The sequence below is a fragment of the Sceloporus undulatus genome, chromosome 2, assembly GCF_019175285.1.
Source record: "Sceloporus undulatus isolate JIND9_A2432 ecotype Alabama chromosome 2, SceUnd_v1.1, whole genome shotgun sequence".
In the NCBI taxonomy this organism is placed as follows: Eukaryota; Metazoa; Chordata; class Lepidosauria; order Squamata; family Phrynosomatidae; genus Sceloporus; species Sceloporus undulatus.
The window spans coordinates 169,539,900-169,563,422 of NC_056523.1; the positions used below are offsets into that span (position 1 = coordinate 169,539,900).

Consider the following 23,523-nt stretch of genomic DNA (forward strand, 5'->3'; position numbering starts at 1 on the left):
TTGCTTTCTATGGGCAAGGATTTTGCCCAGTGGCCACTCTGCTTCGTTGCCCAGGAGGTACCAGGCTGGCAGCGGTGAGTGTTTCAAACCGTGATATTTCCAGCCCTTGGCAAAAGGATTGAGGAAAGCTGGAGCTCTGGAGTGGTCTCTGTGTCTGTCTGTCCAGTAATTTCCAACCATTTGTCCGCCAAGTGTTTTGGACTTCAACTCCCAGAAGCCCCAGCCAGCAGAGCCAAGAGCCAGGAATAGTGGGAGCTGCAGTCCAGAACATCGGACCACTAAACCTGTGGCTTCTACTTCTCTCTTCGCCTCTTCCCAGCCCACTTGATGTCCAGCTGGAGTCTGTGGAAGTGGAGGGGGAAGAAGAAATGGAGTTATTTCATTTCGTTTTTATGAAATGAAATAAATAAGTAAATAAATAAATCTATTTATTATCTCCCCCTCCAAAGGGACCCAAGGCAGCTCACAAGATAAGGTTTAAGGCAAAGGAAAGGAGGGAGGGCATCTCTGACAGAAGGAATGAGGGCATGATCAGACAGACCCTGAAGAATTAGGCAACAACCTTTGACTCAAGATGGGTGGAATCCCAGAGTGGCTAAAGGGGATTGTTGTTGTTGTTGTTGCTGCTGCTGCTGCTGCTGTTGTCCTTTCCAGTTTATGACAACCCTATCATGGGCCTTTCTTGGCCAGATTGGTTCAGAGGAGGCTTGCCATTGCCTTCCCCAGAAGCTGAGAGAGTGTGACTTGCCCAAGTGGGTTTCATGGCCAAGCTGGAAATTGAACTCTGCTCTCTAAAAGCTTATGGGTCCTGAAAGACACACTGCAGAAATAATCCAGTTTGAAACCGCTTTAACTGCCCTGGCTCAGTGCTAGGGAGTCCTGGGGACTGTAGTTCATTGTGGCATTAGAGCTCTCTCTCTGAGAGAGAAGGCCAAATGTCTCACAAAACTGCCGTTCCCGGAATCCCTAGCATTGAGCCTGGGCAGTTAAAGCAGTCTCAAACTGGATAATTTCCACAGTGTGTTTTGGACCATAGAGTCCAACAGTCAATGCACAGTAAACAGGATACATTTCATCAAAGGCCCTTTCTTTCTTTCTTTCTTTCTTTCTTTGTATGTCAGACTAGAGTGGCCTTTTGAGTTGCCTCTCGAAAGCAGTTTCCAGAAAAGATTTCACCCAAGATTGCCAGAGTCAAAACTGGAGAGGGCTCTCGTGCCTTTTGTGGCTGTGCAGAACCAGTGTGGGATCATGGTTTTGAGTGTTGGACTAGGAGGACCCTCGGAGGACCGCTCAGCCGTGGAGACCCACTGGGTGACCCTGAACAAGTCATACTCTCTCAGTCTCCACAAAGGCAAACCTGCTCTGGACAAATCTTGCCAAGGAAATCCCTGGAGAGGTTCACCTTAGAATGGCCATAAGTCAGGAATGGTTTGAAGATATCCAACAGAAGAGGGTATGTCAGCAGGCATTGCTTCTTAATGTTGCCTCTTCTACACAACCATTGCGGAAATTCCCTCTTCTACACAACCATTAAAGCAGTGATTCCCAAATGCTGGTCCTCCAGGTTTTTGGACTTCAGCTCCCACAATTCCTGACCGTCGGCCAAGGTGGCTGTGCCTTCTGGGAAATGAAATCCAAAACTCTTGGAGGACCAAAGTTGGAGAATCACTGCAAGGGACAGGTGCCTTGTCCAATTTTCAACCTGGCAACCTTATTGCCCTCTCCAGTTCCTTCAGCACCATGGAAGAGAAGGAGGAGGAAACCACTTGTCCACTGGACCCCCATCCCAGCCCACTCTGCCTCAGTTATTCACATTTTATTTTAATTTTCCTCCCCCAGATCCTTCAATGCCTCCCTGGCAGGGACATGAAGAGGAGAGGGCTGTCCCCCAGCAGCCATACTAGAAAGCCCCCAGGCTTTAATGCTCAGCATGGCTTCCAGGAACTCCCAAGTGAACACTTGCCTCTTTGCTGCCTGCCTCTGCCTTTGGAGAGGGTAAGTCATGATGAGATAAATTTGAGGGGGAAGCTGGTTTTTTTTTCCTGGAGTGGGGTCAATATCACCAAAGAATGGGCAGATCTTTAGGTATTAGTCACCTTCTTTGGTGTTGGGTTATCCACAAGGAAGAGATTGTGTGGGCCACAGTTTTTTTTTTGGGGGGGGGGGGTTTTTTTGGCCGGCCCCCCCCCGAATTCCTCAACTACTGGCTGGGGGGGGGGATTCAGGGAGTTGCAGTCCACAAGGAACTTGTCCAAGTCTTTGTAGGGCCTAGCAGTAGGTCCTTGCTCTTGGCTTGGAACCCAGGACATGTTTTCTGCCCAGTTGGCACTGTAGCCACTACATTGCTGCCATCTCAACAGAGGCAGCAACATCATGCTAAGAAACAGCTTGTACAGCTGCACTTATTTCCCTCCCTCCTTGCCTCCTTTTCAACATATTGGGTATGTTTAAGGAGTGTGATTCCTGGATGTGACAGGAAATTGGAGTGAGAAGCATGGGGTAACTTGTGACTCAACTGATTTTCCTGGACTGCAATTTCCATCATCCAACACCTTTGTCTAGGATAGCCAAGGGCTGATGGAAGTCCAGTCTAACACCATTTGAAGGGCCACACTTTCCCACATTGTCATCTAGAGCAGTGGCTTCCAAAGTTTGGTCCTCCAAGACTTCAGCAACATGAAGCCCCAGTCAGCTTGCCCAACAGTCAGGAATTCTGGGAGCTGAAGTCCAAAACACCTGGAAGACCAAAGTTTGGGAACCACTGATTGAGAGGGTTAAAAATGGGGGAAGCAGGAGGCAGGACTTCATAATAGGCTGCATCAGCACTGCAGAAATAATCCAGGTTGACACCACTTAACTGCCCTGGCCCAATGCTATGAAATTCTGGAAACTGTAGTTTGTTGTGACACCAGAGCTCTCTAACAGAGAAGGCTAAATGTCTCACCAAATTACAATTCCCAGAATTTCATAGCATTGTGCCATGGGAGTTAAAGGTGGTGTCAAAACTGGATTATTTCTGCAATGCAGATTTAGCCCCAGGCTGCATCTGCACTGCTGAAATAACCCAGGTTGACACCACTTTAACTGTCATGCCAAGTGGTGTCAATCTGGATTATTTCTGCAGTGAAAATGAAACCTGAGAGATATTCTAATGAAGGGTTTTTTCTAAGTACATTGATGATTCTCTTCCAGTCTTCCAGTCAGGACAGCTGAAAGCTGGGGAACAGTCAGGTTCAGTGCATGTTTGAAGGAGCAACATCTACTTGTTTGTGGAAACATGTGTATATAATCCACCTTTCCTCCAAAGAGAAGGAATTCTTCCTTGCAGTTTTTATCCTCATAACATCCATTATTTTGGCTGGTAGACTATGCTAGGCTGAGAGAAAGAGAGAATGGTCCATACCCACACAGAAAGCTTCACAATTGACTGCAGATTTAAGTATAGGCCTGTCAAGTGTTCATCCAGTGCTCTAACCAGCACATCCTGGAGTAAGTTTTGTTTGGGATACTTTATATATGGCATAAGTGGGCAGAAGGTAGATCAGGATTTACTGGTAGATCACTGATTTGTAGTAGATCTCCAACAATTTCTGCCTTTTCACAGTTGGACATTTCCCCTCAAATAGGGTGGGGGTGGGGATGAAGGCTGCTGCCACACTTCAGAATTAATGCAGTGTGACACCACTTTAACTGCCATGGCTACATTCTATGGAATTCTGGAATGTGTAGTTTGTTGTGGCACCAGAATTCTCTGATAGAGAAGGCTAAATATCTCAGAAAACTACAAAATCCAGAAGGGGTCCATGATTCATTGGAATTTTGGAACTTTCATGACATCATACCTTCAGGACAGTGTGGACACTAATGTATCTCTCTCTCTCTCTCTCTCTCTCTCTCTCTCTCTCTCTGTGTGTGTGTGTGTGTGGTATACATATACAGATATAGACACACACACACACACACACACGGATATATTCATAGCTTTCAGCCATGGCAGTTAAAGGGGCATCAAATTTTTGCAGTGTTGATGCAGCATTATATCTCTTGGTGGACAAAGCCTGGAATAGTTTCTTTGTATCAAAGGGCCAAGAGTCCTGTTCTGGCACCAAACACAAATTCCTGGACTGAGATGAACTTGAAGGATGCTCTGCTCCTTCAATCCAGGTTTGTTTACCTGGCTGTATCAGCCTGTTTTGTTCACGGTTCCATCTGGTTAATACTAAGAAAACACACACACACACACACACACACACACACACACAGATCTCCAAAACTGTTTCAGCAGGCTGACTGCTCAGAGCAAAGATCCTTTCATGCCGTGTGGTTTATATATTGTTTTTGTTCTTCTTTTAAAATACAGTATTTGTTTTTAACTGCTTTTAAACTTATTGGTAGTTTAATAGGCCCCATACAGACTGCCAGAATAAAGCTGCGTCAAAGCTGTGCTCCAGTCCTTAGGGCTGGATCGTGGCTTTGGCACGGCTTCTGGATTCTTAGGACGCATGCAACATTTAAACAGCACACCTCCAAAGTGACCCAAAGCAGCTTTATTTTGGCCTGTCTGTATGGGGCCAAAATTATTATGATTGTACAATGCATTTTAAATATTTTATTTAATTTTTACCGTATCTGTTTTAATCTTTTGTAAGCTGCCTTGAGCCTCAGTCTGGGGAAAAAGTGGTGGTGAGGAGAAGGAAGAGGAGGAGGAGAGGAGGGGTCTGAGATGGCTGTTCCTCTTTCAGAAACTTCTTTCATGGGTTTATTGAGGAAGGGATAAAAATATACTGCCCAGTATTTCACAGAGGAAAACCAGGACACACCTGGCAAGCAACATCAGAGTGTGGTTAAGATGGCAACAGTTATTAATAAGGAAAAGCACACAAGCTAGGAATGCCACAGCAGTTTGCTTTTGTTTGAGCCTACTGGGAAGAGCAAGATTTTGCCTCCTCCTTTGTTCTCTTTCCTAATGGATAAAGGGAGGGCAAATGACTTTTCCAGTTTGAACTCAGTTTCAGCACAAATGAAGTAAGACAAGGACTAAGGCGGGGAATGGGAGGTGGAGAGAGAAATGGGGGCATGGGTTTTGTTATTTGTTAAATGTCCAACACAACTACCCCTGAATGTTTTCTGAATAACAACAATGTTTATTTATAATAGCGTTTTCACCAAAGGTCAGAACATGAAACACATATAATCAAAAACAGATGATAAACACAAACACTATAAAAGTTTAAAATACTAAAATATTAAGCAATATACTAATATACAAAAAACAAATTCCTTATCAGAAATGCTGTTCCTTAGTCAATTTATCCACAACATGTATAATTTTATAAACCTCTTATTATACCTCCTTAGAACACATGTTTCCCTAAGGTAAACAGCCCTAAACATTGCAATCTTTTCTCACAGAGGAGTTGCTCCGGCTCCTTGATCTTTTCTAGTTGCTCTCCTTTTTCAGATGCAGTGACCAGAACTGTATCTGGTATTTATTCCAAGTGCAGTGTCACCAGATATTTGCTGTGGTGGCTTCCTCTCTTCAGGAAACCTGGCTCTGTTTCCTTTTCCCACATCAACATGTCTCTGTCTGCCATTGCCCGGGTTATTCCTGCTCCTCCCTCTGTTGCCACAGATTTAGTGCTGGGAGAAGCTCTCTGCTTGTGTCATGGGAGCATTCCCCCCATCCCCCCCCCCCCCCCCCCCCCCCCAAAGACAGTCCCCCACCTAACCATTTTTTGGGTGTTGAGCTGCCCGCAGGGGGATGCTTTTGATCCTCAGCCTTGCTTTCATCTGATGCCAGTGTGGGGTGGGGGCAGGCAGGCAGGCAGGCCGGGGATTTCCCCCTAGAAACTCAGCCACCCAGGTGCACCGCTCTTCCTCGGATAGTAGAGCTGGGCTGTATGGCCATGAGGGTTTTGTGCAGCCCTGCACGCATGTGGGACAAAATGCAGGAACTCCAGCTCTCTGTGCAAAGTGGGGTTTAAGAGGGTTTGTTTCAAAGGTAAGATTCCTTGGTCTACTCTGCTATGCAGAACTAATGCAGTGTGACACTGCTTTAACTGCCATGGTTTCTTGTTATGGAATCCTGGGATTTGTAATTAGTAGTGGCACCAAAGGTCACTAACATATCTCACATAACAGCCAATCCCAAGATTCCATAGCACTGAGCCATGGCAGTTGAAGTGGTATCAAACTGCATTATTTCTATAGTGCAGATCAGACCCTGGTTTCTCCCAGTGAAGAATGGGATGAAATCTAGAGGTTTTATTGCAGGACTGAATGATGCAGAGTTAGGACTCCTGGGTTCTCTCAACATCTGTGGGAAGAAATGCCTAACTAGGGCTTTAATAAGACATGTTGTAGGCCTAAGTTGTATCTAACATATTGTCCCCTCTTTATGTACATTGGGGCCTGAGCAGACAGGCCAAAATAAAGCTGCTTTGGGTCACTTTGGAGGTATGTTGTTTCAATGCTGCATGAGTCCTAAGAAGCTAGAAGCTATGCCAAAGCCACGCTCCAGTCCTAAGGACTAGAACGCAGCTTTGGCACAGCTTCTGGCCTCTTAATATATGTGTGCCATTTAAACATTGTACTGTACCTCCAAAGTGACCCAAAGCAGCTTTATTGTGGCCTGTCTGTTCTGGCCCTTAGGCGCGGGACAGACTGTCCAAAAAGGACGGTCTCCCAGGACCTAGTTTTGGTCCTCGGGGAAGCTGCAGCCTCCAAACCATGGGACTTCCCCACGGACCAAAAAGAACCCGCGAAAAGCAGGTTCTTCTTGTGACGCCATTACAACGTCACAGTGCGCCAATGGCACACTCATGATGTAATGGTGCTGTGATGTGTGGACGCTATGCATCCGGGCATGTCATAATGGTGGCACCCGTCTGTACAGGGCACTGCCATTTTGATGCCCTCGTCACGTGTGAGGTACGAGGGGCATCTAGAAGTGCACCCCGAGGCACCCCTCACACGTGATGAGGGCGTCCTAGTCGACCCATCTGGACTGGGCCTATGTCTCTTATTCTCACATAAAGTCCCCTCTTTATGTGCATTATTCTAACACAGTAGTGTCATGCGGCTCATGCCTAACATTTATGGGTTGCTGTTTTTGTTTAGAGGCCCCCTTGTGATCTGAGAACTTAAACTGTAGCATGTTTAGCTTAAATGTAAGTTTGGTGCCACTGTCTAATGATTGTCAGAGGGATAGAAATTAGAGCTTGGAAAAACTTACTTTTTTTAGATCACAGCTCCCAGAATCCCCCAGCCAGAGGCTCCCAGGGGATCTGGGAAGTTGTTGTTGAAAAAACCCAACATTTCCAAGGTCTGGATGAAATTCATAAGAGCAATTAAATTTCATTCCCAATTTTCAGTTGGAAGTGGAGCATAGGTTATCTGAATGGGGTGAAAAATATGTGTGAAAGATGGGGTTTTGTCAAATTTGGGAAGAATGGATAACAAGATTAATACATTATGGTTTGTACAAGATCTTTACCCACAGCCCACTCTTTTTGGAACTCCTCCTTCTCCATATTCATAGAAAGAAATATTGGTCTGAAACCCACCACAGTTTCCTGCTGAGTCAGACCATATGGCCATAGGCAGAATTAATTATATGTCAGTTTTTCAGGTCGTTGCAGATAATTTTGCCTAGTGAGGAGGACTAATATAGTACACAGTGGTATAGTGGGAATTTTGATAATTGTGCTATACCATCAGAGCACACTATACTGTTATAGCACTATTATATCAGTTTAAGTGCTATGACTGCCTCCTGTGGAATCCTGGGATTTCCAGTTTAGTCAGGGGCACTGAGCATTCTCAGCCTGAAAGCTCTTCAGCCTTACTAAACTACAAACCCCAGAATTCCACGGCAGGCAGCCATAGTGGTTAAACTGGAATAATAGCACTATAATAGTGTAGTGTGATATTGCTAGTCTTTGTTCTCTTTTATCTTTCTGTCCCCCATTCATTCACTATTATCTATTCTGGGGTCAGGGGGAAACCAACTTGTCTGTCTTTGCTGTATTCTCTTGTTCTGTTTCTTTGCTCCCAAAGAGGAGGTGGCATTTTATTTTCTCTATTCTCTTCTAGGTCCCTGGGCCATGAATTCCTGGGGCCAAAGGCATTGGTTGAACCTGTTCTCACTCCCAACGCTGTGTGCATGACTCTCCCCTGGCTGAGCCGGCGCCAACTTGGCCTCTGCACACGCAGCCCTGAAGTGATGGCTTCAGCTTTACAAGGTGTCCACTTGGCCGTTCATGAATGCCAGCACCAGCTCCGAGAGAGGCGTTGGGATTGCTCTGACCTCAGCAGTGGTGGCACCATGCTTCTCAACAGCCCCATCCTCAAAAGAGGTGAGCAGGTTTTCAGGAAAGTCACCAGGACACTTTTCTCATCTATGACTGGGATTTACAGGCAATTAAAATTATAAAGTAACATGACTAAGGCCCTGGTAATATAAACTCACTGTTACCACGAAAAATTAAGAAGTAACATTGCCATGATGTGAACAAGGGAGGAATCATGTTCTACTTATCCTTGGCTCAGAGATTGGTAATGTGACATCTTGGACTGCAACACCCATAATCCCCCAGTGGGCATACCCCTCCAAAATAATTTTTCCAAATTCCGTACTTGATTATTCTTGCAACATACTACCTAACCCCCCCCCCCCAGCAATTCCTTTCACTCTTGTTCATAGTGAATTTGGTACCTATGTGGAGACAGAAATGAAGCCCAGAAATGAAGAAGAGGAGAGGAATTGGCATTCTGTCAGGAATCATCAAGAACATGGAGGAACAGGCAAATGCAAAATAAAAACCAAGGGCCTGAACAGACAGGCCAAAATAAAGCTGCTGCGGGTCACTTTGGAGGTATGTTGTTTAAATGATGCATGTGTCCTAAGAGTCTGAAAGCTGTGCCAAAGCCACACTTCAGTCTTAAGGACTGGCACACAGCTTTGGCACAGCTTCTGGCCTCTTAAAATGTGACTGTCATTTAAACAGTATACGTCCAATGTGACCTGAAGCAGCTTTATTTTGGCCTGCCTGTTTGGGCCCCAAGAGCCTTTTACACTACACGGTTACAACAATTTAAATCCACTTTGATTGCCCTGGCAACATCCAAAGGAGTCCCGGGGTTTCTAGGTTTGTGAGGTCCTAGAGGAACTTTGCAGCTGAGGTTTCCTAATACCCATGAAGCTACAATCCCTAGCAATCTGTAATGGAGCTGTAGAAGTTAAAGGTGATATCACAGTGCTATAATTGTGGGGTATGAGATTGCCCCAGAAGGGCTGCAGCTACACTGCAGAATTCATGCAGTTTGGCACGACTTTAACTGTCACAGCTCCATCCTATGGACCTCTGGGGTTGGTAGTTTGTTGTAGCACAAGAGCTCTCTGTCAGAGAAGGCTGAATATCTCACAAAACTACAGATCCCAGAATTCCATAGCATGCATTGAGCCATTGAGCCATTAAAGTGGTGTCAAGCTGCATTATTTCTGTAGTGCAGATGCAGCCAAGGAGATGAGATCCCTACCTACTCACAAAACAATTTTAATGAGGGCTGAATATATTTAATGGAGCCCTGGAGCCACTGAATGCTGTTAGCTGGGAAAGGAAAATGGGATGGCGAGGACAGGATGAGAAAGAAGGGGTGTGCCTACTTGAGTTCCTCACAGCTTGTACTATAAAGTTTTGTGGAGGAAAGCATGGCTAACTAGCTGGCTGGAACCCTGAATGGGAGTACTCCTGTGGAGAGTGCAACAGCAAGGACAGAAGAGGAGGAGGAGGAGGAAGAGGAAGAAGACATATCAGGATTTATTGCATCCTTTTATAGCGGGACTTACTTGTCAACAGGTAGAGAGGACATTGGGCCAAAGTTATTTTCTTTTTTATTTATAAGACTCTGCAGCATCTTGCAACATCTGCATATCACTTATTCAAGGACTGATTGATAACCATTAGACATTTAAAGAGGCTGGAACAGGGCTGATTAGTAATTGATTAAATGGCATATCACATAATAGCAGTAAGTTTGCTGCCCTGTACAGATAGAAAAGCAAGAGTAATTTACTTGATTTGCCTTTACTCATGAACTTCTGAGTTTGAGAGAATGAACTGGAAAGTAGCCCTGAAGCATGATGAAGCATTCATTAAGGAGAGGCTGCCTCCTGCATCTTTGTATGATGCCTGCAGCATTGCTGGTCCTTCAGTTTCCATTGGGCAGGATAATTTTGTTACATCTCACTTCTGGGTGCAATTCAATAATTACATTCACGGATAGGGAAATTTTGTCTCTCCTGATCAGGGATGGGAATCGTGTAACCCTCGAGATTTTGTTGGACTACAATGAATGACAACATTCATCCTCATTGGCTACAATGAAGAGTGTTGCTGGGATTTGCAGTTCAACAATGTCTGGCGGATCCAATAATGTGCACCTCTGTGCTAGATCAAAAGTGGGAATCATGCAGCCTGAAGTTCTTATGCAATCATTAAGGAGGTCTAGTGCAGCCCCAGAGAGCCCCCCAACAGCCCCCAAAGCCTTGAAAAAAATAGACACGCCACCCCTACAATTTTGGACTGAAGAAAAAGTCCCAACTGCTCCAGAACACTTTGAAATGCCACACTACATCCCAAAACAGAAAACAAACCCCACTAAAAAGCAACCCAAAAGTTGATTGGAAGTTATGTGACATCACATCTGATTGCTCAAAATGGCAGGTGCAACAGCGCACTGTGGTACCGTCTGGAACAGCCAAAAATTGAGTTGTGTAGTCCTCTAAACTTTGGAATATGCCCATTGATTCTTTAAATTTTATTGGACTACAACTCCCATCTTCTCTGACCACTCGTAATGCTGACTGGGGTGATGGGTCTTGGAGTCCAATAGCATCTGGTGGAGCGCAGGTTCCCCGTTTTATTTAATTGTTCTCAGTGCAGAGACAGAGACCTAAATTTAATTGCTACTCTCTATTAGAGTAAACCCATTGAATCAATTTCACTTACCACTCAGCAATGGATTTGGTAGGCCTACTCTGGTTAAGACTAATGGTTGGACTAAGGTCAGGGTTTACAAGCTACTAACCACTACAATTCCATATAATTTAGCGTCCTGAGTTTACCTCTACACCAACTGGAAATATGCCAGATTATCAGTGGTAGACTCTTCTGGGGGTTCATAGTTCTGGCACATAAGGTCTTTGTATGATAGGATTTATATATTTCTTGTGGCATACCAGCAGCTCTTTCTTTGCATGCTAGTGTACCTTGCCTGTGAAGCATGGCTGCATTTTCAGTTTTAATAGAAGCAAAAAGGGATTGATTTCATATTAGAAGAAGGGTCACTATTTTAGGTTACAGTCTTAACTGTTTGCCATCACTGCCACAAATTGAATGATGGTTGGTGGGCCAGAAGTCAGCGATCCCAGGGGTTTATTCTTGATTTATTTGACAGCACTCTTCCAAATGCCAAATTGAAACTGGGAATCTGTAGAGAACTGAATGATTTTGGTACAACTCTGTGTATATGTGTGTTCTGTGCTTTCAAATCCTACTTTCCAACTTCCAGCAACCCTCTCCTCAGTTTTCCTTGGCAAGATTTATTCAGAGGAAATTTAACATAGGCTTCATTAGAGGTGTGATTTGCCCAGGTTCACTTAGTGGGTTTCCATTGCTGGGCAGGGATTTGAACTTTGGTCTCCCAGACTTCCAGTCTAACACTCAACCACTATACTATAAAGAACAGCAAGCAATAATTAGGCATTTCTTCTTTACCTATTCTGCAAATGGGGAGGGATTTTTTTTTTTTGAAAGGGTGTATGTTACCAAACTCTCCCCACCCTTCCTGGTACCTGGAGTTTGCCCTGACCCATCTTTCCTTCTTTATATGTGCCAACACAAGTTCTTTCTCTTTGGTGAGTCTTCACCAGCCATCTTTCCTCAGTTGTATGCACAATGGCCAACACCTGACCCCAGAGGCAAGTTGGCAGGGAGCTCCTTTCTTTTGTCATTTGGGTCTCTTTTATTAATATGGCTTTGAAGGAACCTGTTCTAAATTTAAACCTCAGATCAAAGTCAGCCTCCTGAGCAGGCAGGAGCCTCAGCAAGCTGCAACCTCCAGCACCTGGGCCCAACCATTCCTCCATGTGTCATCATCATCATGAAGCTGCAGTGGGGAGGGGAAGCTCTTCATCCCAATTTCTCGGGACTGGGGCAGTTTCTGAGTGGGGCAAAAGGATGGGATATAGAGATCAATGGAAAGGCTTTAGCAGATCAAAATACAAATGAAAGAAATATGCTGGGACTAATGGATGCACATCCATCCATAACTTTATTGTGGTTGAAGACCAGCCTTTATAGTTAGAAAACAGGCAAGGACAAAACAAACAGGTACAGGTTACAAATCCAGGAAAATTCTAGCAATGCAAATGTTGTTGTGTGCCTTCAAGTCATTTCTTACTTATGTCACCTCTAGGGGAAACCTATCATGGGGTTTACTTAGCAAGATTTGTTCAGAAGGGATTTTTCCTTGCCGTCCTTTGAGGCTGAGTGAGTGTGACTTGTTGAAAGTGGGTTTCCATGGCCTAACAGCGATTTGAACCTGGTTTCCCAGCATCCTAGTCCCAACACTTAAACTGCAACACATTAGCTAACTCTGTATGATAGAAAAATAAGTATCTTCCATAAGGAACTTAGTTCAGCCTGCTAAAAAGGTAAAGGTAAAGGTTTCCCGTTTGACAAGGTTGTCAAGTCATGTCTGACTGTAGGGTGTGGTGCTCATCTCCGTTACTAAGCTGAAGAGCCAGCACTGTTAAAGATGACTCTGATCATGTGCCCAGCGTGACTGCACAGAACGCTGTTACCTTCCCACTGAAGTGGTACCTATTTACTTGCACTTTTACAGTACAAGTTTTTGAACTGCTAGTTTGGCAGAAGCTGGGACTAGTGACAGGAGCTCACTCCGTCACATGACGCTTGGGTCTTGAACTGCCAGCCTGCCTACCTTGTGATCCTCACAGTCATCATCTTAACTGCTGAAATTACCACAAAGGGTTAACCATCTAGTTCCTAGCAAAAGAGGCTATAGTACAATATTCTGCAATCTTAAGAGTAATTTTATTAATAAGATCTGAAAGAAAAATGCAGTAACAATTACCAGATCTGCCTGGAAAAGCTGTTAAAATTGGGGTAGTAAATAAAAGGTAGATGTCTTGGTAGTATATACAAGGGCATATACATTGAGACTAATATGTACATGAGCATTTCCTTTCTAAGAAGCTTGATGGTGTAGAACATTAAAATAAACCTAACATTAAAATTCAAAGACATAGCCATGTTAGTCTGGAAAAATCACCAGTGATATATTCAAGACTTTTACTCCAAGCATTTACTTTCAAATTTCAAGGCAAGTCTCAGGTCCTTGCAAGGTATTTTCAAATCTAGTCTTAAGTTGAGTCCCAAGACTGGGAGCCAACTTTTAACAGGAAAATAAGGAGGTAACACATATTTCTTAGAGGAGAATAGTACATGTGTTCAGCAATAGGCTTAAAGCAAAGCTTGAGATCTGCTTGGAAGTCTGTCCCTGCTGTACATCAGTGGAATCTTTTAAAGTTTTTGAAAAGCTTTAGAAGGATCCTTCTGCCTCAAGCCCATTGTCTAACATACTTGCTGTTCCCCTTTGAGAAATGCACTGCATGCTATGGACGCAAGTCTTGCCTGCTGCTTGAAGTGAATGACACCAGCAAGTTGGGGGTGAAATAGATTGCCTCAAAGGGGTGGCTTGAAGCTGTTCCTGAGAAAGCTGGATTGGGTCTGAGGCAACCGCACACCACAGCCCCAGTCCACCTTTTTGCTGGCCCAAAAAAGAAGTGGGAAATTGCCTCCTTTTTGCACCAGCAAAAAGCCAACTTTTCCCACCCTATCACAGCTTTACAGCACTCTTGTGGCATGTGGTGTATAAACATCGTGCTGCCAGACTGCCTGGAAGCCTGCCCGTGTCTGGGCAGCTTCTGGGCATCTTGGGGACATGCAGCATTTAAACGCCATGACCCCAAGTCGCCGGGAGGCCAGCATTTAGAGCTGGTCTGTTTCGCCCTTCAGTTGCTAAAAATATACAAGTCCCAAGTCAAGTCACTGAGTCATTTATTACCAAGTCAAATCCAAGTAGGGTTCACTGAAGTGGCTTGAGTCTGAATTAATCAACTTGAGTCTACATCACTGAAAATCAGTATGCAAAGGGATCTTGTAGCACCTTTGAGATTAACTGAGAGAAAAAAAGCTGGTAGCCTGAGCTTTTGTAAACTTGAGCCTACTTCCTTAGATGCATATTTGATGCTACAAGGTGCTACAAGACCCTTTGTATACTAAAGCATGAAATGTGCAGGCTCTATGGTATTTAAGGACCTCCTGGGCATAAAGATAATTGTCTGCAACACATTTTTTGCTATAATTCCCATCTGTCTGATAACCCAAAATACATGCCTTATCTTCGTGAAGGTCTCTATACCAGATAATTTGTTAGATTATTTCATTGGCACTGGAGAATCCCAGGTGTAGTAGAACTGATGAAGATCAGTTCTGTTCTAGAAGTGATAGATAGCAGGATAGGTATCATGTTGAGGCAGAGGACTTGCCTATGCTACCAAACAAACACATTCTGATTTAGAGATTTCCCTGTATCACTTAGATCAAGGTCTGAAACTGCATTCCCAGGCATACATATGAATCCCATTGAACTAAGTGGAGGATATCTCTGAGTGGACATGTTTAGGATTGCTTAGGATTGCACTGTAGTGAGTCACTGGTATACTAGGGACTGGCTTCATAGTAAATAACCTTCATTGTAGCACCATACCACCTGAATGTACCTGTCTGTGATTTCAAATGCTAAAAAGTTAGGCCTAGTTAGTACTTGGATGGAAGACGACCAAGGAACACCAGGAAAAGAATCCTGCCTGAATCCCTAGAAAGACACTATTGTCAACCAGAATTGACAATCTTGTACTAGGCTAGATGGACTCATGGACTATTTCACTATAAGGCAGCTTCCTGTGTTCTGTAGGGAAGCTTGGGAATGGTAGTTTTGTGGAAAACGGAACTATTTGACAGAAGTCCCCCCCCATTTAAAAAAACATAGCAAATTCTTGTATTCTTTGGGAAAGCCATGATAATTAAGACCTGGCACAGAATTAAATGTGTCTTTCAGTAACCCCTTGCTAACTCTGTCTTAAGTAAAACAGTCACAATGATTTTAAGACTTTATTCTTTGATATTAAACCGGAACTTAGAGAGCAGATTTCACAAGTGACAATACTGCTTTCTGGGTCAATAAGCACATGAGTATTTGGAAAAGGTAGCCAGAGATTAATTGGTAAAATAATAGAAAGAAATTATCAGAAGGTACACAAAAACAAAAACAACCATGGTAGAAAGAAGAATAAAAAAATAAAAATAAAAACAAGACTTAGAATAATAGAATCATAGAGTTGGAAGACCCCCCCCCAATATGTTATTAATGTGTTATTTGTAAAACATCAAGTAATGCCCTGTGCATTTTTTAAAAACAAGAAACAGACTCTGCAAACACACTACTGTTTAAAAACTAATCTTCTAGTCTCTGTTTTAAACAATGATGATCAGCATATAAATTGCTAGGAGCACACGCCTACATCCCCTCAACATGCTTAATCCTAGCCCAGCCCAATGAGAAAACTTTTATGACAGTTTGAAAATCCTCAAGGACTTTGGCATTGGACTCAGGGAAGGGCACTCTTTCATTACAGTGCAGCTGCTGATGCTCTAACTTGGCACAGCAGCAATATTACTAAGAAGATGTTCTCAGCTGATCTTAAGCATGGCTCCATATACACAATTACATCACTGCACAAGCAACGGAAGTTGAGCATCAGGGAGAAAAATGTCCCTCAGCTTTCAGAAATGGGGTGGGGGTTGTCTGGAAAAGTCTATGTGGACACTATATGACAAAATGGCAGTAGTCAGATAATGCGGGATGGAAATCATTCCAATGGCAAGAGTGGGAGCAGAAGCGCCCTGCTTAGCTGTTGCTCTTGGTTGCTTCCCACAAATAACAGATGCAGAAGAAAGGGTGAGAGTTCAGCAACTACATACACAAATGTTTGATTTGATTTGATTTGTGCCAGTAGTTGGAGAATTTTGCTTTCTTTGATAACAAAATTTGGGGTCCTATAGCACTTTTGAGATTAACTGTGCAAAAGAAGTTGTAGCATGAGGTTTCGTAGACCTGATCTACTTCTTCAGCTGTATGCAGGAAACAGACCAAAACTAAGCTACAAAAGCTTATGCTACAATTCTTTTGCACAGTTTGTCACCAAGGTGCTACACAATCCCAAATTATGTTATCAAAGAAAGCAAAATTCTGTGTTGTACCTGAAAGTTCAGACCTGGAACCAATCTTGGGATGCCTGTTTCTTCTACACTTCTTGTTCAGGGTTTGGTTATTTGAACTGTCTCCAGGTACATCTCGAACTTACCTTCTTTCCTCTCTCATGTCTTGTCTCCACAGGCTTCCGGGAAAGTGCATTTGCTTTCTCATTGCTGGCGGCTGGTGTGACTCATGCAGTAGCCACGGCTTGTAGCCTTGGGGAGCTACAAGGCTGTGGCTGTGCCAGGCAAGGCACCGAGAACCAGAAACTGAAGCTCAGCCAACTGCAAACTCTCAGCAGGGGCAAGGGCCTGACCACGGTGCCATCCTCATGGTGGGGGGAGCCTGGTCCACAGGACACCTGGGAATGGGGGGGCTGCAGCGCAGACTTTGACTATGCCCAGAGATTTGCTCGACATTTCTTGGACCCTCGGGGAAAACCACGTGATGCTCACGCACGAATGCAGCTGCACAGCCACCGTGTAGGCAGGAAGGTAGGAGGCCTAATTCTGGAGGGAAAGCATGGTATAAATAAATAAATAAATAAATAAAGTATCTTGAATAGGGGGACAAGTTTTTTTTGGGGGGGTTAGTGCAAGCAGTAGTAATTGGCATAGATAAAGGATGGAGAGGCAGCATGATGGAGTGGTTTAAGGTTGAATTATGACTCTGGAGATCAAGGTTCCATTCCCCACTCAACTGTGGAAACTCATTGGTGACCTTGAGTGAATCATACACTCTCAGCCCCAGGAAAAACCTGTAATAGAGTTGCCATAGGGTTGTCATAAGCTGGAAACTACATAAGGGCACACAACAACAACAACAACAACTGATGGAGCTGGTTTCATCTGGGAGATAGCGGTCACACCCAGAATTGGGTTCACAAAGCATATTTATGTGCATATGCCATGCTGGCTGTAATATAGGTGTGATATGAAGTCTAGTGTTATTCGACATCTTCAGGATTCTCCTTCTTTTAATTATAATTCATTTGAAGATTCATTGCAAAATTCATTGCAAGGCTCTTATGGTTGTAAAGAAAATTTGGCGATTATGTAAAATGACAGTGTTAAGCTGAAAAGATCCATATTTAACACTTTATTTCATTATTCTTAAATGGTGTGTTAGGTGCTGTTGTGAAGGGTTGGGCAGAAAGTAGACTGGGATCCAGCAGCAGGCCTTTGTTAATCAGCAGTAAATCAGGAAAGATTTCTAACTCCTAATTGGCCTGCGGTAGCAATAACAAAATGACTATGTAGAAAGACTGTGACTACTCCTCAAAACAATTCCTGGGTTCTGAATGGTTTAATTCTGAGTATATGTTGTTTATATTAGATTTCAGTTGGTGGATCAGAAGGATCTAGTTCATAGGTGCAAAAATTGTGGCATGCAGCCTATTCCCAGGGTTAAAAAAATAGTAGGTGAAAAATCAATTTTTTTTTTGCCACCAACTACTACCCCTAGATGCCGTTTGGGTGACTTAGGGACATTTACACCACTTTTTGAGCCTCCCTGCGCCAATTTGGGAGGTGAACCAGATGTGACTAATGCATCTCTTCCATTGTTAATAAAAGGTCTCTCCTAGGCCTAACATGGTCACGAAGGACAAATAACATGGCAAAATGCCTGCCCCTCCTGCCTCCAGAGGGTGATTGGGACCAGAAATGTCAATTTATTCACAGGAAGGACCAAGAGAAGTTTTGTGTCCTTCCAAATTCTTCCAGGAGACTAATGCAGCCTTTTAGCCTCTGAGAGTTGGCAACTCCATCAACCTTTTTGACATTTTGATTAGATCCCAGAAGCTTGAAATCTTCCCAGCCCTGCAGCATACAGTCTATGAGAAATAAGTTAAGAAAGGAATAGATCCTATGAGCCAAAAGACCCCCTATGTTGTGCTCCATCTCTTCATGATCTATGGTAGGAGTGGACAACACAGGTGACATGCACCCCTTTTGGCCCATTTTACATAAGGAACATATACTTTGATTTTGGAGACAGTTCATGCTGCCAGAAGCTTCTTAGAAGTGATTAGTTACTCCTAAACAAGAGATGCATGCTGTGCATGAGACTTTTTGGTTTTTGTTGTTGTTTTAAGATTGAGGCTGTAGCAAGTAGTTGCCACAGCCCCGATCCGGCATTGAAAGGGGTGGCTGCAGGCCACCCCTTAGGGGCAGTCTGTTCAGCCCAATAGTTCCCAGCTAGAGTAAACCTGTTGCATCATTGGAAGGTGTGTAAGTGCTGAGCTGCCAAATTCTTGCTGGTCCGGGAAGTCTACTGTAGTTGATACTAACAATTGGTTTTAGGCCTATAGTTGACAAATGTCATACGGTATGCCAGGTATGGGAATAATGCAGACCTCTAGATGTTGTTAGACTGCATCTCTCAGCATTCTTCATCATTGGCTATGTTGGCTTGGGTGCCTGGGAGTTGAAATCCAATAACATCTAGAGGTCCACTGAGCTCCCACCCCTGCTCTAGGGCAAGGGATGGACTGAGCCAAGGAAGAATCTCTCCCCACTGTGTTCTGGGATGAGCCCTTTCTTCAGGTGCTTGATCTGTGAGTTGCCAGTGCTTGCTACCCTTGGCCTTTAAAAAACAACAACAATGTTGCTACATTACATTTCAGCACAGAGGCTGTACTTGGAGGCCCGACTGGTGCCAGCACTCTGGTGCCAAGTTAAAACTTGGCGGTTTACCAAAGCCTTTCGGCTTCATTAATGCAATCTAAAGACTTATTTACAATTTTAAAAAATGTTTAAATTTTTAAACCTGTTTTTAATTTGTAATATCATTTAATATGCTTTAGTTTATTTAAACTATCTTACTGTGTTTGCCTGGTTGACCTGTTTTAATGCTGTTGCAAGCCACCCTGGACAAGGTATAAATATTTTAATTAATAAATAACTTATTTGGGAAAGCAGTTCCAGAGCTTGGGGCCAGCCATTGCAAAGGTCCTCTCCCAAGTTTCCACCAGATGTACCTGTAATGTTGCTTTGTCTATTGTCTCTTTCAGAAAAAGTTGGGAGGCTACTGGTGGTAACAGTTAAGGGTGGAGCTTGAGGAAGGCATAGAGGGATCCTGTCCGGGAAGCTCCCACATATCTGATGGTTTAAGGACTGATGGGTTATGGGACACTGCTAGAAAGTGGAATCGGTTGGAAAGTAGAATTCAGGGTTTTAGTTGGTTTGGTTTGGTTCTTTAGCTTGCAAATGCATTTTAACCACTGAAAATTGTAAATAACACACTACAGTACAGAGGTTATCGCACAAACCCTGTTCTTGCTGCAGTCACATTAATGAAAGGAACCAACTACATACCAGTTTGGGAGCAGTGCTTATTGCACATGTCTGAAATGGTGGAAATGGCACTGTTGCCACCATCAGTGGTCTGCACTCTCTTTCCCAGACTGCTGTTTATGCCTGCCTCCCTGCCCTATTACACTACTATGCATGCTTTGGGTTTTTTGGGAAGAAAAGAAAAGAAAGTATAAAAAGGAGAAAACAAGCCTTCTCAGGACTAGTGAGGGGGAGTGGGGAGAAGGAGACTGAGTCCACATTGACTGGCCAGCCTTGGAACTGCACATGAGGGCTAATGCAACAGCAGTGCTGTTGGTGGCTATTGACAGGCTTTGCACATCAATGAAAAGATATGCTACAGTCACAGAAAGGGGAAGCTACATCGTCTTATAAGGTTCCAACATAGATGTTACTATCCTCCTTTTATTCCACTTTTCAAGCCTCATATGATGATCTCCTATTTATCACTTCTGAATGCATGCAAAAACTCACCTCAGAAAAATAAAGCCCCCCCCCAACAAAGTTGCAAAGACAACCAGGGATTGATCTTACTGTATTTCATAGAATCATAGAGTTGGAAGAGACCACAAGGGCCATCCAGTCCAACCCCCAGTCATGCAGGAAAACACATTCAAAGCATCCCCAACAGGTGGCCATCCAGTCTCTGTTTAAAGACCTCCAGGGAAGGAGACTCCACTACCCTCCGAGGAAGGAGTGTGTTCCACTGTCATACAGCCCTTACTGTCAGGAAGTTCCTCCTAATGTTGAGGTGGAATCTCTTTTCCTGCAGCTTGCATCCATTGTTCTGGGTCCTGTTCTGTGGAGCAGCAGAAAACAAGCTTGCTCCCTCCTCAATATGACATCCCTTCAAATATTTAAACAGAGCTATCATATCACCTCTTAATCTTCTTTTCTGCAGGCTAAATATACCCAGCTCCCTAAGTAGTTCCTCATAGGGCATGGTTTCCAGACCCTTCACCGTTTTAGTTACCCTCCTTTGGACATGCTCCAGTTTCTCAACATCCTTTTTGAATTGTGGTGCCCAGAACTGGACACTGTATTCCAGGTGGGATCTGACCAAAGGAGAATAGAATGGCACTATTACTTCACTTGATCTATTCTAGACACTATACTTTTATTGATGCAGCCTAAAATCACATTGGCCTTGTTAGCTGCCGCATCGCACTGTTGACTCATGTTCAACTTGTGGTCTACTTGGACTCCTAGATCCCTTTCACACGTAGTTTCATTCAGCCAGGTGTCCCCCATCCTATATCTGTGCATTTCATTTTTCTGCCCTAAGTGCAATACCTTACATTTCTCTGTGTTGAATTTCATTTTGTTAAGCGTTGGCCCAGCTTTCTAGTCTATTCAGGTCATTTTGAATCTTGATCCTGTCCTCTGGGGTATTAGCTATTCCTCCTAATTTGCTGTCATCTGCAAATTTGATGAGTATGCTCCCAAATGCTGTCATCCAAGTCATTGATAAAGATGTTGAATAGCACTGGGCCCAGGACAGAGCCCTGTGGGACCCCACTGGTCACTTCTCTCCAGGATGAAAAGGAGCCATTGTTGAGCACCCTTTGCATTCAGTTAGTCAACCAATTACAGATCCATTTAACAGTTCCTTTGTCTAGCCCACATTTTACCAGCTTGTTTGCAAGAATGTCATGGGGAACCTTGTCAAAGACCTTACTGAAATCAAGATATACTATAGCTTCTACGGCTTCTGAAGTAAGTACTGGGAGTATGCATCACTCCAAAATGCTAAAGGAAGGGGCCACCTCATTCAGCCCATGAGTGATTCATGCTAGCTGTTTTGTTTTGTTTTTGTTTTTGTTTTTGTTTTGTTTTTTGCTTAGGCTGCAAGTTGTCCCTGGAAGGAAGATAAAGTTGTAATACTGATATGACAATTTCTATAGAATTGTCAGGTGGGAGGGAGTGTAGCTTTAACGTCACATAGAGAATACCCAATAGCTGCCAGATGCTTCACCTGAGAGGGATAGCTGCTTTGTAGGCCCCTTCAACAGGAAACTAAATAGGAAAACAATCCCCTACAGCAGAGTGTAGCCCAATGTTTTCTGACTGCTAAAACTCTTTCTCCTTCTCCTTCCCCTCTCCTGGCAGGTTGTTTCAGAGCTGAGACAGCGAAGATGTAAATGCCATGGACCCTCAGGGAGCTGCCAGTTCCGGACATGTTGGTTGGCACCTCCTGATTTCCAACATGTGGGCTCTAACCTAAGGGAACGAATGGACCAGGCCATACTCCTGTGGCCCCACAACAGCAACTCTGGAGCTTTCCGGCCACGGCTCCACAGCTCCCGCTTGGCCAAGCACCTCATTTTCTATGAACCCTCCCCTGATTTTTGTGAGCCTGACCTGAGCCTGGGTTCATCAGGCACCCATGGCCGCTCTTGTGTAAAAGGAAGCACCACGCCAGACGGCTGTGACAGCCTATGCTGTGGCCGTGGGCACAATGTGCTGCAGGAGATGCAAGCCCAGCGTTGCCATTGCCGCTTCCATTGGTGCTGCCATGTGCAGTGTGAGGAGTGCCCTGCCACCGAGTGGGTCAGCATCTGCAAGTGAATGGGGGTAAGGCAGTGCCCCAAAGGTGGTACAACTACATGGGCTCAGGAGTTCCACAAAGGGCCATCCTCCAGCTAGGCTGAATATCAAATGCACAGCTGCCAGCATCAGTCTGCATATGCAAATGAGGAGCTCTGAGATGGAGTCACACCTCAGAAGGCCACGTTCCCCAGAGAGTACAGCCGAGTTTCCTGTGGTTCTGCCACAAAGTTGTTGAAGATGCTTGGTGTCTTGGCCTCTCTAAGTGCTATGACAGGAATGACTGCAGAGAGGAAGTGTGCTTGCAAATTAATAGCCTTTAAAGATGAAAATTCTCCATTTGGCATGGAAGAGTCTTTAAAAGACAGTCACTTGCTGCACTTCTCTTTCTCTGTGGTGGTGTATCTGGCTTTGCAGCGAAGGGCCATCTAAATATTATGGGGGAGGCTGGGGTTAAGTGCAGGCCATGGAAGTCCCATTAGTTCACATCTTAAATGTCTGTTGCAGGGTGGCCCACTAAAAAAGTAAAAAGAGAAACAGAAGCAGCAAAAATCCTAGGCTGGTTTCTCCAGGACTCAGACTAGTGTTGGAGACTAGGGACCATTCGTTCCCGGGTTACAGTGCAGTAGTGGAGAAAGATGTGAAGAAAGTACTAAATCTTTGGCTAGAAAGCTTTTTATGTGTGTACAGGTGAGCATGTGTGCGCATGTGTATAGATTAGACAGAAAACTACACCCTTCCTTTTAGGGGGTATAATGCCGCTCTGAGAGCCTTTAGGGCTGAAGGGCGGGGTATAAATACCGTAAATAAATAAATAAATAAATAATGTGGAGATAGGTTTGCAAATACAGTCATCCCTCCATATTTGCGGATTTGATATTTGCGGATTTGATTCTTCACAGATTTCATTAATATGTTCTCTCTAGGACTGTCTAGGTCCTCCAGTGCAACTCTATGGTCAACTATAACTAAAAGTTGCACTGAAAGACCATTTGTAGCTACTCCAGTGCCATTCTATGGTCAGTGTATGTTGGACATTGACCACAGAGTTGCACTGGAGGACCTAGAGATTTCTAGAGAGGTGTCCTCTCAGGTAAAAACAGTGTTTTTGTTATTTGCGGTTTTTCCATATTCATGGAGGTCATGTGCCCCTAACCCTAGCGAATGTGGAGGGACAACTGTACTGCAGTTGTATACTCTCCAACTGTCCTAGTTTGGCAGGCACCATCCTGATTTATCCTGTTATCCTACTTTT

The 23,523-nt window shown here is 44.1% G+C and overlaps 1 protein-coding gene across 1 annotated transcript; it reads left to right on the forward strand.

The window, feature by feature from the left end:
- Positions 1 to 1,919: 1,919 nt before the first annotated feature.
- Positions 1,920 to 22,289, forward strand: WNT10B (Wnt family member 10B). Its single transcript, XM_042453680.1, has 4 exons — positions 1,920 to 1,995; positions 8,095 to 8,357; positions 16,549 to 16,901; positions 21,831 to 22,289. The coding sequence occupies exons 1-4, from the start codon at positions 1,922 to 1,924 to the stop codon at positions 22,287 to 22,289; spliced, it is 1,149 nt and encodes a 382-aa protein (XP_042309614.1). The 5' UTR covers positions 1,920 to 1,921.
- The last annotated feature ends 1,234 nt before the right edge of the window (positions 22,290 to 23,523 follow it).

What these genes read in the sequence shown, in the direction of transcription:
- WNT10B (XM_042453680.1), top strand. Translation starts at nt 1,922, where the DNA reads ATGCTCAGCATGGCTTCCAGGAACTCCCAAGTGAACACTTGCCTCTTT. An exon ending in CAGCCCCATCCTCAAAAGAG is followed by an intron (nt 8,358 to 16,548) that starts GTGAGCAGGTTT and finishes TTGTCTCCACAG; the next exon opens with GCTTCCGGGAAAGTGCATTT. An exon ending in GCCACCGTGTAGGCAGGAAG is followed by an intron (nt 16,902 to 21,830) that starts GTAGGAGGCCTA and finishes CTCTCCTGGCAG; the next exon opens with GTTGTTTCAGAGCTGAGACA.